Here is a 14,468-nt window from a genome sequence, read left to right as displayed (position 1 = left end):
ACCTAAAACCCCGAGGAGTTGCAGTTTGTGCCAGTCTTTTTTTCAGCCACTTGTTGGCCCACTCCTCAGTCGGTGGCCTGGAGCATGTAGAGGGGCCCCAGCTTCTGCTCACCGAGAACCACGAGAAGGAATGAGGGAGCGATAGCCTCATCAACGCGGCAAACGCTTGCGTGTGCAGTTTCCTGTATGTCGTACAGAACAGACCGCCGTGGTTCCAGTGTGGTTGCTTGGTGTCTTCTTTCTCCTTTCTGGGTGTTAGTAATGCCTGTTGGGCCCCAGGCGCCCCATTTCTCAGTATGGCCATCGGTTACCACTAAGTGTTTATCAGATGATCTGTCCTCAGGTCTTACTGCTGCCGCCTATTCCGCCGCCCGACCTGGGTCCTCATCACGAAGGGGAAACGTCCTCATCAGACACGTCCCAGCCTTCAGAGGCTGCTCTGACAGCAGGCACAGAGGGCACAAGAAGCGACATCTCGTGGGCAGAAGTCTGGTTGAGAAGCGCATCCTGGGGAGCAGAGGGTAGCCCGGGGAGGGAGGAGCGTGTGGATTAGGTGGAGGACGCCCCCTCCTCAGAGCTCTCCACCTGGTGGGCTGCAGACTGTATCCGTCCCACAGATATATTCTGTCTTCCTTACATGGTTGTCTTTATTTTCTCAATTGCTAATGGTTAAGAATTGGAGAATTTCACATCAGATGCAGGTTTCCAACTCTTTTGGAAAAAATCAATTGTTTGGTCGAATGTAAGAAAAAACTGTCAAAGATGATGGTTACGGGTATGGGATCTGAGCAGCTGGTATAAAGGAGCTGCCATTTCGTGAGATGGAGAAGGTTGTGAGCAAAGCAGGCTCGTGGGGGCAGGGGCTAACCAGAGATGTATCAGATGTATTAAGTTTGAGGCACGTATTAAATATCCTAGTGGAAATGTGGACGAGGTAAGTAGCTACAGGAGTTGGGAGTGCAGGAGAGAGGTCGGGTGAGACATGACTGTGGGAGTGTCAGCATATAAGTGATATTTATAGCAAGAAGACAAGATGATATAACCAAGAGGGTGAATATGATAGAAAAGAGTCCTGGAGACTGAGCCCCGAGACAGGAAAATGTGAAGGAACAGGAACAAGAGATGGAGAACAGCGAGGCAGGAGGAAACCCAGCAAAGTGAGGCGTTGCCCAAGCGAAGCAAAGAAAACGTTTCAGGAGGAGGGAGTGACCCATCTGTGTTGGATGCTGCAAGAGGTCAGGTAAGAGGACAGATGAGAAGTGGCCCTGGACCTATAACGTGGAGTCACTGGTGACTGGCGAGACGCATCTGGTGGAAAGATGGGGGACAAAGCCTGATGGCAGTGGGTCCAAGAGAAGGGAGAGTTGGGGCTCTTCTGGAGCATTTTCTTTAAAAGGGAGAAGAGGAATGGGTTGGTAGCTGGTTGGGGAAGTAAGACCAAGAAAGGGCGGTGGTGGTGGTGGTGGTTTTTTAAAGGTGGGAGAAGTTACGTTGTGTTGTATATCGATGGGAGTGATCGAGGAGAGAGGGGGCACTGATGCTGCAGAAACTGGAGGGCGACTTCAGCAGGTGAGGGGTTGTGTCCTAGGGTACAGGCGGAGAGGCCGGCTTCCGATAAGAGCCTGGACAGCTGTGTGGGCACAGGTGCAGGTAGGTGGGGGTATTTTTTTGGTGGGTGAATGAATGGGCAAGCAGTCAGCCAGGACAGACTAAGAATGCCATGCTGCCCCCAGGGAAGTCTCCTGGTGGCCTGGCGTTGGGGCTTTCCCCGCTGCTTTGTGAAGAGAGACCAGCCTGGTGGGTGGTGGTGTTGATGAGGTCCAAGTTTCGGTTATTGAAGTCTGGGTTTCAGTCCTGCTGCTGTTCTGATTTCCAGGGCACAAATGGGAGGGTTGTATAGCTTGAAAGCAAAGAAAACTCAGGTGGGTCCCTGGTGGCCACAACTGTTCGCCGCCGGGTAACAGCTGCCTTCCGGTGATGGGACACGCGCTGGCTCCACGGCCCCCACCTCACCAGGTCCCCTCCTCTGCTGCACCAGCAGCCGGCCCCTGGGGCACTGGGGTTTAGCCTGTGAGTGGGTGTGAGGAGGAATTTTTTGGTAAGACAGGAGAGGTGGCTCCTTGGTCGTGGGGAAAGGTTTGTGTGTGAGAGGGAGCCTGAAAAGGTCAGAGAGTGGCTGCGGCCCAGGGCACGTGAGTGGTGTCCGTGGGCCAAGTGGGGTGGGAAGCGGGGCGCCCGCAGTGCTGCGGTGCTGTTCTTGGTCCGCCCGTGCACGGGGCACACCCAGGGCTTCGTGAGAGCCACGCGGCTCCCGTGTGCCCCACCGTCGCTTTGTTCCTCCTCTGTTCTGAACGGTTCTGGAGTCTCATCCACACGTTACCGGCTGCATTTCTAACTGCTAAACTAGTCGTGAAAGTTCTATCTGATCTTTCGGTGACACCAGGTCACAGGGATCATTTTAACGGCTAACATAAGCAGTATTATTGCTGGCTCGGGTTCAGACTCTGTCTTGTGATCTGGACGTCTCTTTTGAGATTCTATCAAGTTAAAATTAGAATACTTATTTTAAGAGCTGTGTGCAAGCTGAGACAAATCCCTATTAGTGGGGCAGAATGAATGGCGCTCAGTAATTTAGAGACAATTGTGATGTGTACCCAACTTTTTTTTTTTTCCTGGCTGGTAAAATTTGGTGGATAAACCAAGCAGTGAGTCAGTGAATCTCCTGATTATCCTTGCTCTGAGTTGAGGTCGGTTGAACTTGATCTCCTGACATCAGCATTTCCCCTTCTTATTCATCGGCTATTTTGCCTGTAGTCAGGTGGCGTAAATCCTGCCTCTTGTACCTGTGTGTTGCCTTTGGTGAGGGAAAGAGAACACCAGAAAAATATCCTGGGTTACCTGCCCTTCCCAGCTTGGATTTAGGCTTAATTATTCTTTTAAGCAAGAAGTAGTTTCCCCTTTTACTTATGATCTGTGCTCTTATTTCAGTTCAGCCTGGTTATTTTGGATGTTCATAAATGACCAAAGACTAAATTGACTTAAAGAATAAGATATGATTTTTAAAAACATTCCTCAGGGAGCATGGTTGAGACAAAAATAATTACACGAAGTTCACCTCTAGATTAATTGAAACTCCAGATAAAAATTGGAGACCTTCTGGTCATCTTTTTTGGTGAACAAAGAGTTTTATTGTGAAAGTGAAGAGAGCAAGCCCTTCATGCTACTTTGCCGTGTAAATAAACACTGCTCCATTTGTGCCTTGAGGATGGAGAGGATGGAGTTGGGTAGTTCCGACTGAGTCACTCACAAAGCTTCACATGTGGCAGCCGGTGTTAGGCTGAATATAAGGCTGCCCCTTGTCTGGAGCCCAGGGCGGCCCGCGGTGATTTCCAGGAACATCCTGGTGGGTGGCTCCCTTTTGCAAAGCTGCTGAGTCATTTTCGCTTTCTCCCCCTACTTCTCTCTGAGCCCCGATCAGAGGGCCCTTGGGCTGGCCAGAACGTTTCACAGTCGGTCAGTGACTCCCCAGGCTGCTCTTCTCATGAAGCGCCCTTGCTCTAAAACTTGTTTTCCTCCCACCCTTTCCCATCCCCGTGGGTCTGTCTGGTGGCTGGCCCTTAGGGGAAAATAATGCCTCGACACCTAAAAAACGACTTCCTGCTCCTTGCTGTGCAGACAGGCCTGACCGAAGCCCGACCCCGCGACATCTGAGGCCTCCGCACGATGCCTGTCAGCTCCAGCATCCTTCTTAGTCTCTCTCGTGCATCCTCTGCCCTCACACTCCCAAATCCTCGAGAGCTCTTCCCTGTCTGCCCCTCAGTACCCTGGCCCCGAGCTTTTTTTTTTTTTTTTTTCCCAGGAAACCTCTTACTCCATGCATTTTGTGATTTGTTCTGGCATCTGGGTAGCTGTTGGGAGAGCTACCCAGATGCAGTCTTCAGTAACCCTGCTCACCTCTACACCCTCCCCACTTGCTCCCCCAGGTTACTGGCACCCAAGGAATTCTTTTCCTTTGAGCATAAAGGGCAGCTCTGCCCACACTCAGGACCCTTTAAAATCTCAGTTTCTACCTCGAACAGACTTATCAAGAACTGTCTTAAAACCAAGACCGCTCCGTCTGTGAAATGACTATCCAGTGGACAGAATTTCTCACGTTCGTGTTTTAGGTGTTCATGGAGCGCAGCGCCCTTTGACACTGTCCAGCACAGCCCAGTTCTGGGTCCTCAGAAACACCGCCTGGTTCTTGCACTTGTTCTCCCCCTCCTCCCTCGACTTGGTGCAAAGAGCATCTTCAGACAGTGCTAAGTTGCTTGCTTTGTAGCTTTCTTTCCTGTTGGTTGCTTTCCGCTGCTCTGTCCCTGACTACGCTGAGGGTATTTCGAGGGCTCATTAGGCACGCTTTTTCCAACTTTGATATTGATAGGCAAGAAATTAATCCATGGAGTAAAAAATGACACTCAGATGACATCCTTATAGTTCTGGCAGTGTCTTACAGTGGCAGCCTAGCTGTGGTTAAGAACCTTAGCTGGGGAGCCAGACTCCTCGGGCAGAATCCCAGCCCCATCACTCAGCAGCCATGTGATCCTAGACAAGTTAACTTCTTCCTGCCTTGGTTTCCTCACATAGTTGTGCTGGAGATTGAGATGAACCATGCAGATGTTAACCAGTGCCTGGCACACGTGAATACCCAGTATAGGTTCGCTGTCATGATGACTACTGCTTAAGCATTTGTGAACTGTCCAGGGAGTGGGTTAGAAATGAATAGAGTTCATGCTCTATTCACGTTCTAATTTATTTTAATTACCGTTACTACCACTCATGTAATGACTGCCTATGATATTTATATTTGGCTCAGCAGATCATGGCTTGAGACTCGCTAGTCACTTAATCCAGAAGGAACAAACAAGTCCTCTTGCTCCAGGCAGGGAAGTCAGTGCAGGAGAGTGGGTGTCCGAGGAGGTGGAGGGGCACCTCCTCTTCCACGTGAGCTCTGTTCTGGTTTGAGGCTTAAGTGTACCGCCAGGATGAGGAGGTGCCCGTCATCCTGCCCGTCCCCCGCCCCTATCATCATTAGGACATTTGTTGAAGGCACTCTTCATCCCGCTCATCTTTCCCAGGCCTGGTCAGGCCCCACTCTCTGCTATGAAGCCTCTTGGGAAAACCCCCACCTGCGGTAATTGCTTTGGAATGTCCAGGGCCCTCGGTGTCAGCGCTGCCCTGCCTTGCTGCCCTGCTTGTGCTATTGTTTCGTATTTTTATGTAGATGACTCATCTCCCTTATCCAGCGGAGCCTCCTGGAGCCCAAGCACTGAGCAGAGAGAGTATAGTGCCTTACGCATAACAGCTGCTTATTTAATTGATAGCCCTATCTGTGCACACATTTGAGCATTATGATTTATCCTTTTAAGGATAAAATTGAGAGTGCTTGTGTGTGTGTGAAATATACCGCATATATGAAATAAAGAGTAAGTCTGGGGATATTAGGTTTCCATTCCTCTTCAGAAGAAATGCACTGGGGGGTGGTTAGTTACCCTTAGGAGGAAATTTACCAGAGGCTTTCTTCTTCCCGCATAGTTTTGGGGTAGCAGCACGGTAGGATGGTAAGAGCTTAGGCCTAAGAGAGGGACAAAACCGTGCTGAATCCCATCTCTGCCACTACATAGCTGTGTGCCTCTGGGCAACGCACTTAGCCTCTAGGAACCTCCATTAATGCATTAGTAAAATTTACCTGGTAGGACTGTTATTATTCCCAAATGTTTTCCTGAAGGAATGTGGGCCCCAAACATAGTAAGCTGTCAGATAATGATAGCTACCTAACAGGTTTCTGACATAAAAACCAACCAACCAACCAGCCAAGCACAAGGTTAGGAGAGAGAAAAGGTTACATGAATGGAGTTTCTGTACATCATGCTCAGATACTTTGGTTCCCTGTAGGATAAGTCCACTAAAATCTAACATTTGAGCCCAGCACCCGAGGATCTGTCCCATTTTACCTTTCCCTGTCAAAGCTTCTTCTTTGGCTCTAACTGGAGAACATTAATCTAGCACATATATGCTCGCCTGATACCTGCATCCTCCTGCCGAGAATTCCCTGTTAGCACCAGCTGCCCGGTTCCTATCTATTGTGCAAGTGTGAAGTCACGTCCACTCTCTTGGCCCCTCCTGCCTCACTGAACCCAGGTTTCAGTGACCTCCCTACCTCCGAATTTCTGGGGCACTCACTGTCCCATCTTCCTTTTATATTCCACTTGTATTCACCTTTCTTATTTTGTTTTATATGTGTAGATTCTGCCCCCCCCCAGCCAGAACAGGACCACTCTTTAACTCTTGCTCTTTATATGTGTGTGTGTGTGTGTGTGTGTGTGTGTGTGTGTGTATAGTGAAATATAGTATGTATGAGTGTATACAAAAAGTGTTTTTGAATCTCCACCACCCAAGTTAAGAAAAGGAACACAACCAGTATCTAGAAGCCCCTTTTTGTCCCTTTCCTGTCACAGCTTCCCCTCTCCTCCCAAGATAACCAGTATCATGAAATTGGTACTGATTAGTTTTCTACCCTTTAAATAGTACTTTTGTTTGTTTTGTCCTTATGGAAGTGGATTTATATGTATGTATTGCTATTTGAATTTGTATTTGTATATGTTTCTTTTTTCCAGCATATTTTAAAAAATTACCTACTTACGACATGATGTGTGTAGCTATAGTTCATTTTCATTGCTATATTGTGTTCCATGGTATGAATATACCAGAAGTTGCCCTTTAAAAAAGAACAGGATGGATAACTAACCATCAAATCTCAGTGACATTCAGCAGTCTGCATGTATTTCTTGCTCATGTGTTGGTGGATAGGCCAGACAGCTCTGCTCATCTCAGCTGAGTTTGGAGCCAGCCCACGGGTTTGATCCACATCTGTTGCCATCGTCTCATTCTGGAACCAGCAGGCTACCCAGGGCACATCCTTCTGCTGGCAGAAGTTGCAGCTTCTCAGGGAGGGTGAACAGAAAGAAGGTGCTTTTTCAGGGCACACTGTCACTTCTGCCCACATTTCATTGGCAAAAACAAATCATATGAACACACCAGTATCAGTGAGGCAGGAACGTGTACTCCCCATGTGGAGATTGAGAAAAGAAGTGGACGCTTGCTTGCTGATCGGTAACCCAAGCTAACCTGTGGTCATTTTGGCTGTTTCCAGTTTATGACTATTTCAAGCAGTGCTGCTGCTGCGAACATTTTGATTATGTCTCCTGTTGCACATGTGTAAGAGTTCCCTTGGGGTACGTGCCTAGGAGCTGCGCTTCCTTCTGGGTTGTAGAGAGTGAGCACTTTCCACTTTACTAGGTAATAGTGAACGGTTTTTCTGGTGGTTGTACCTGTTTCTGTGCACAGTGGATCGGTGTTTGGTTATTGCATTGATCCATTGCTGCTTTTGGATTTTTGTGTATATGTAACATACAATTAAATAATTTTAGAAGTATGTCTAAAATGTTTTCAGTGAGCTCAGCTTCTTTTCCAGCCACTAGAAAGGTGCAGTGTCAGTGCTCAGACTCCACTAACCGTTTCAACTTGTGTTCACTTGGCAGATTTGGTGCAAATGCCAAAGTTGTGCATTTCCTAGGACGGTTTAAACCGTGGAATTATACTTACGATCCTAAAACAAAAAGTGTCAAAAGTGAGTCCCACGATCCCAACACGACTCACCCAGAGTTCCTCAGCCTGTGGTGGGACATCTTCACTACCAGCGTTTTACCTCTGCTTCAGCAGTTTGGCCTCGTCAAAGATACCCACTCACATGTGAATGTGGTAGGTTCCATTTTTTTCTTTCAAGTAATTTAATGCTGTATTTTTAAAAACTTGGTGCACTAGTAGAAGTGGAGTATTTAGTGGTATTTTGAACAAAGATATAATTAAAACTTTGTGGAAAGAAAACAATGTCCATCTTAGAGGGGAGAAATATTACCAGCAAAGATAAAAGCAGAAGTAGATTTTGTAGCAGATTTCATTGGACCTGAAAATGTAAGAAAGGCTTTTTAGAAGTTTTTGTATATATAAATATATATATCCATATTAGATATATAATATATCCATATTATAACTATAAAATTCATGACCCATTGTCCCAAGAAAAGATTTTAAGATGATTTCTGAAGTAGTGGTTTACAAAAAAAAAAAGTCCCATTTCATGTTTTAGAAACTGAAAAAATTTAAATATACCTATTTATTTTTGCCACCTGCTTAGAAGAATGTGTTTCCAGTGAAAATTACAGTAACATGAACATAGAACAAATACTTTTCTAGGATTATTTTGATTTGCCATGTTATACTCCTATGGTTGTATAGGATCTTCAAAAATCTCTTTGTAAGAGGAAGATGGCATATTAACATTTACAGTTACAACCTACTTACCATCTTTTCTGACTTTAAAAGTCTTCCTCTGAGGTTTGTTCTTATGGAAGAATTGGAAGAATTTAACTTTTATGTTACATATTATGATATAAAGAATACAACTGAATGGGCGAATTGTAGTCAAGTCTAATAGATCGGTTAATTACCTGGCTATACTTATAAGAGAGTATAAGGTTATAAGAGATTCTTCTCTTTGCTATGGTATAGATTTAGCCACTTCACTTATTAGCACTTTTGCCAAAATATAAAAGGGAGAAAGGGAAAAATAACTAACACTCGTGTGCTTAACACTAATTGCTTTATGTGAATCATGAAATGATACTTACACAGTACTTCAAACATTGCCTGGGACATAGTAAATGCTTAAGAAAAGTTATCTATTCTTATTTAACCTTTGTAAGCACCCTTTCAAGTAAATATTATGGTCAGTTACACCTTTTTATATATTAAAATTAACTGAGGTTTAAAGAAGTTATGTAACTTCTCTTACGTATGTAACAGACTAGTCAGTAGCAGAATGGGACTCACATCCAGGCCTGAGAACCGTTACCCTTATGAACAGTATTGCGAGCAGAGGACTCTGGAAGAGGCTCCTATGACTCCTGTTGCAAGTGGAGGCAGAGGCAGAGCCAACCCAAGGGAAGGATTCATGTTGCCTCGGCTGTAATACAATCCCATGCGATCTACCCAAATACCTTGGAGTTCCAGGAGATTTAAATACATACATATATACTTATGCTTACACACCTACATAGCAACAGAAACAGATAATCAAACATTTTGTTCTACCATTTTCTCTGTTACAAGCAATACCTGAATGTATTCATTTGCCTTACTTTTTCTCTGCCAAGATTTCCAGTATCATCACACCTGAGAGCTTGATGAAGGATAACTGATGTTCTTTTGTGATACAATTGAAGTTAGTTGCCTACCTGTGTGTAACGAGAATCACATTTAACGTAGTGGAGGTTTGCTCCATTTCCTGCACTTTTGCTTTGTTCCTCCTGCAACCCAAGGACTGAGGGTTATGGACCAAGGGAAGGTGAAGATGGGAAATGAAAACTAATTAGAAACTAAGAAAATTGAATTAACAGAAGCTACAGGAATAGATACTTCTTGGTAATAAGCTTGACCAGGCAGATAAGATTGGCGTACAGTCTCCAACCGTTTAGCTTTCACTTTTACAGCGTGACAGCTGTGTGTGTGGTGTGGCTCTCTGCTTAGGTTTTTTCTGAAGCTTAGCCTATGAGGCATCATTTTGTTTAAGTTCTCAACCTTTCTGAGCCCACACAGATCAAGAGTTTATCGTGAGACTTGTGTTCCCTTGTCCATCCATCTTACGCTTTCTAATGAACTGTTTGCAGCTTTCAGACTTGGTCTATACACTGGCTTTCTCTTGTGGCTTCTGTAGAAAGGTATGCAGAACTTAAACATTAACCCTACCTAATTAATTTGTTCTCCCAATGTTTTCACCGAGTCAAGAAGTCTTCATTTTGTTAGGAAAAAAAATCATATGATCCTTGTAATTTGATGTCTTTTTGTTGTTGTTGTTCATTTTGTTTCACGTACTACTTTTCGGTTTTTGCTGTTTTGCATGATATTTCATCCTGGCTTTTCTCACCTTCTTCAGTTTATCACATTCTTCAAAACGGTCTGACTTTCAGCTCTAAAGGAGTCTCTGGTTATTCTCTCCTTTCTAGGAAAGTGTCTCAGGAGCCGTGTCACAGCTGTCCCTTGGGGAGGTCCCGGCTGCCGCCCAGCCTTTTGTATCCTCAGAAGAACGGAAGGAGCGGTGGGAACAGGGCCAGGCTGATTACATGGGAGCAGATTCCTTTGACAACATCAAGAGGAAACTTGACACTTACCTCCAGTAGAAACACTGCCATTTTCCTGTGGACACATCCACTTCACAAGCACTTGTTTCTGATACTTAGTATCTAGAGCTGGGTTAAGAAAGGTCTGTTACAGTTGCTAGAAGCTTTCACTAAAATTCATCAGATGAGGGGTTTTTGCAGGACTGGTGAGAACTGGGCAAAAGTTGTTAAGCGGCAGTTCTGCTACATGAACAACAGTGTTCTGCTTTTTAACCTTAGGCTTATTCAACTAATGTTTCAGAAATTCTCAGTTATGCTGATTGCCAACATTTGTGGTAAGGGAAACTCAATCTTAAGCTGTTAAGATGGCTGTATCAATTCTTAAAATGTGCCAAGCCAGGCTCCAATCAGTCTCCCTTCAGAATGGGACGCGGCATCTGTCTCGCTTGCTTGTACCCTTCACTAGACCTGCGTTTTACAATTGCCCAGAGGCTGCAGAGCGATTGCAATAATGCTTTCAGATAAAGACAGCCTATAACAACACTGCTGAGTGATTCATGAACATATCAACAAATGGTGTTATCTATCCCATTTTATTCCTAGTCCTAATGTTCTAGAGATGTTCACGAGTTTTCTACGTACAATCAGGCGGCATGCTGAAATGCTTTTGTTCAGTTCTGTATATCTGAAAACAGCAGTGTGTTCTCTGATGGTTACCTGCAGTGTCACCTTGTATGAAAAATAAAGATATATTGACATATCTTGGTTGTCTAATTAAATTAAGGACCCCCACTCCCCTCGAAGAAAAAGTATTAGGAAACTTCATAATTTGTAGAATTTGTGTTTTGAAAACCAGTGTAAAACTTGACACTGGAATATATGCTTTAAAAATTGGTTTCTAGATAATCTATATCTAGTGTTCTCCAGTGATGGTGATGGGTCTGAATCGGCTAGATGGAGGAAAGAGAGATCAAACTTATCTAATGTGTCACCCACATTTCATCTCTGTACTAACTGGGTATGCAGATTTTAGAATATTGTAACCTTAAAGTCATCATAGGTTGATTGTCAGTCTCTAAACATACTCAATAATCTTTCAGGACTATTAGAATCAGCACTGGACCCAATGTCTTCTAGTGTTTTAATCCATGACTTAAAATGATAGAAGTGTAAATAAAGCGTATTTATTAAAGGTACAGATGATTCTAGGTTGCAATGATGGCAAGCTAGTGAAGGGTAGGATCTTAAAATGACCTTTTAAAACTAAAGTGAATAGTCAGAAATCATTCTCTTGAAGAAAATGAGAGAGAAAACCATGACAAGAAGAAACTTCAGGTTTAAATATCCAGCAGCTGCAATGGCTTTTACAGGCTAACCTTCACGGTCACCTTCCTTTATTTCCATGATAGCCTATTGGTTACACAGGTCTGCCCTATTCAATAAGCATGTGAGTGAATACCAGGGGTATGGAAATCTGGAGGCAAGAATGGATAGGGTATACCCTGGGCTACCAGCAAAGCTCAGGAAGAACCTGAGGATTCACCTAAAACTGTATAAACTATTAAATGATAAATGATTTCTGAAGATTAAAAAAGCTACAGTTATTTGGACTGGTGGAGAATGAGTTATGATCTTCAAGTACAGGAAGCACTACCAAAGATCTGAAGTGCCTTCACGTGTCTGGTGCTGTGGTGCAAAGACCCCTCAAGATACTCCTCGTCCAGAGATCTCAGCATTAATGGTATGAGCTAAACTCCTCCAGTGAGAATCCAGTGCATAGAGAATCTAGCTAAACAGAAATTAAATTCATTACAATGTAATTTGCAAGTCATACAAATGAGCCTTTAGTTCTGGACAGTCTATCTGTGTCTAATTTCAAAGTTCATTTCAACCCTGTGCTGCTTTCACAGTCTCAGTGGTCATAAAGATATGTCTGGTTTCAGGGGAAGTACTTGAGCTTACTGTAGGAATTACATCAAAGCATTTATTCAGTTATCTTAGTTTCACATCAAAGACAGTGTCAGCTGCCATACACATTTAAGACAGACAACTCAGTAATTCATTCAACAAGCACTTATTATAACACTGACCATATCACACATGTGACTGGCATTAGAAACATAGGACTGTACAAGACAGACACAGTTCCATACTCAGGGCATAGCTCTGAGGTGGCCAACGGGAGGTGAGGGGAAGGAGGAACATTCTCTTCAGAGGGAACTGTGCGAGCAAAGGCCCTGAAGCAGGTGAGAACTTAGTGGACATAAAGGCTTCGAAGACAAGATGGAGAGGTACAGAGTGGCTTCGTAGGCCAAGGTATGGGCTTTGATTTAATCTTAAATTTAATAGCTATCAACTGAAGTTTTATTAATGTAATTTATACTTAACATAGACACAAAAGTAAGCAGCATAGTATAAAGAACCCCCATCAACCCAGCTTCAACCAGTTGTTTCATCTGTATCCCCACTGACTCTTCCCTTACCAAACTATTTGGAAGCAAACCCCAGATAAAAAATTTCATGTGAAGTATTGCCATATATATCTTTAAAACATAAAGACTCCAGAAAATTATCACACAAAAAACATTTAATTCCAAATGTCCTCTATTTGTGTTTTCTTTCCTCTTTGATCTTACCAGGATCCAAGTTAAGGCTCACACAGTGCAACTGGTTGGTATGTCTGATTCAGTTGTTTCCTCCCCTCCTTTCTTGTTTCCTTGCAATTTACTTACTGAAGCAACTGGGTTTGTCCTGTATAGTCTCTCACAGTCTGCATTTTACTGATTGCAATTTGACATGTTTCTTTGTATTCTGTTATTTCTTGTAAACTGATCTAGAGGACTGACCCAATTAAAGTGTGATTTTTTTTTTTTTTTGGCAGTACTTTATAGGGCTGTTGGGTACTTCCAAGTCTCTGGTTGTCTTCTTATGATATGAACTGCCATTGATGATCGATGGCTGAATTATTAGGGGTTGCAAAATGGTGATACTCTCAGTTATTAGCTGAACCTCTTCCGTATACTTCCATTCAACAATAACTTGATTGTCCCGAGGTTAAGTTTCTATTAAAAAAAAAGCAGGGTAAATGCTTGATTATTTCCTTTCATTCACTAGTTAGTACATAAAATAAGGAATTGGTTCCCTAGCATCCTCCAGAGGTGGTTTTGTGGGGGTCTGTTCTAGTATCATGAATTAATGTATTTTAATATAGTTCGTTTCAATCCATTGCAGTCCTTACAGAGGGTCTGATCGTCTTACCTTTGTAACTAGTATTTTAAGAACATTGCTTCCGCAGCTTGTGGAAAATAGCTTAAATGAGGACAAGAGTTGCTGGAAAAGCAAGTTTGTTTGCTGTAGTGGTCCTGGGGAGAGACAGTGATGATCCAACATACCTTTCACCAGGGTGAATGCAGTGAAGCTGGTGGATTGGCCGTGGAGAGAAAAAAGGAGGACTTGAGAACTAGAGGCTTGAGCAACTGAGTCTCCAACTTGGCTGTTCCTGAAAACACTGGAGACTTCATTGTAAGTAGTTTTGTGGACCTCATCACTGCAGATTCTGATTCACTAGGTCTTGGTTGAGGCCACAGTATCTCTACTCCAAGTAACTATCAGACAGTAACTGGCCCAAATGACATTTGAGAACCACTTGATACATTAAAAAAGTATTTACACTAAATACAACAAGGAGTCATGTTTTAGCAAAGGTGTAGCAGTTGTTACATGGCAGGGGACTCAACTTCTGATTAGTAAAGGCTTCCCAGGAGACAGGCTCCGCTTCTTGAGTGACACAGGAAACATTACCATAAATAACATCTACAGATAAAATTCTATAGTGTTTACCTCTTTAGTGTCACTGGTATTTGGGGCCTTATTTTGTAACACTCCATCTGTACTGTAAGAGATCACAAGATTCAAAGACTTTTTTTTTTTTTAAACAATTGAGAAAAGATATCAAAGCATCAAACTGAGGGGGTGGCAGGGAGAATGAAAAAGTATCATCTGGTAACTTTTTTGTGTTTACTTACTCCCTTTTCTTCCCTATTTTTTACACAGCATAAGAGATAAAAGCTCTAAAGTGAAAAGACATACATAATTTATTTTAAATACTATTTAGTGAAGGCTATTAACTTTTGGAATAAGAAAGTGACAAATTTAGCATAGGAAAAAGCATATAATGTGCATAAAAAAGGCTGGGAAGTCACTCAGATTTCCTTCCCTGATCTTCCAAGATACACCTTTATTAAGGTGAAG

General features: G+C 43.4%; 1 protein-coding gene across 1 annotated transcript in view; it reads left to right on the top strand.

Annotated features, from left to right (window-relative positions):
* GYG1 (glycogenin 1) overlaps positions 1-10,978 on the top strand; it is a 29,593-nt gene extending 18,615 nt beyond the window's left edge. Inside the window, exons 6-7 of the mRNA XM_032486666.1 lie at positions 7,581-7,800; positions 10,104-10,978. Of these exons, the coding sequence (XP_032342557.1) occupies positions 7,581-7,800; positions 10,104-10,277 (394 nt within the window). The 3' untranslated portion in view covers positions 10,278-10,978. The remainder of the gene's footprint in view (positions 1-7,580; positions 7,801-10,103) is intronic.
* The last annotated feature ends 3,490 nt before the right edge of the window (positions 10,979-14,468 follow it).

This window comes from Camelus ferus, chromosome 1, assembly GCF_009834535.1.
Source record: "Camelus ferus isolate YT-003-E chromosome 1, BCGSAC_Cfer_1.0, whole genome shotgun sequence".
Taxonomy (NCBI): Eukaryota; Metazoa; Chordata; class Mammalia; order Artiodactyla; family Camelidae; genus Camelus; species Camelus ferus.
This window is presented reverse-complemented; position numbering and strand designations above follow the sequence as displayed.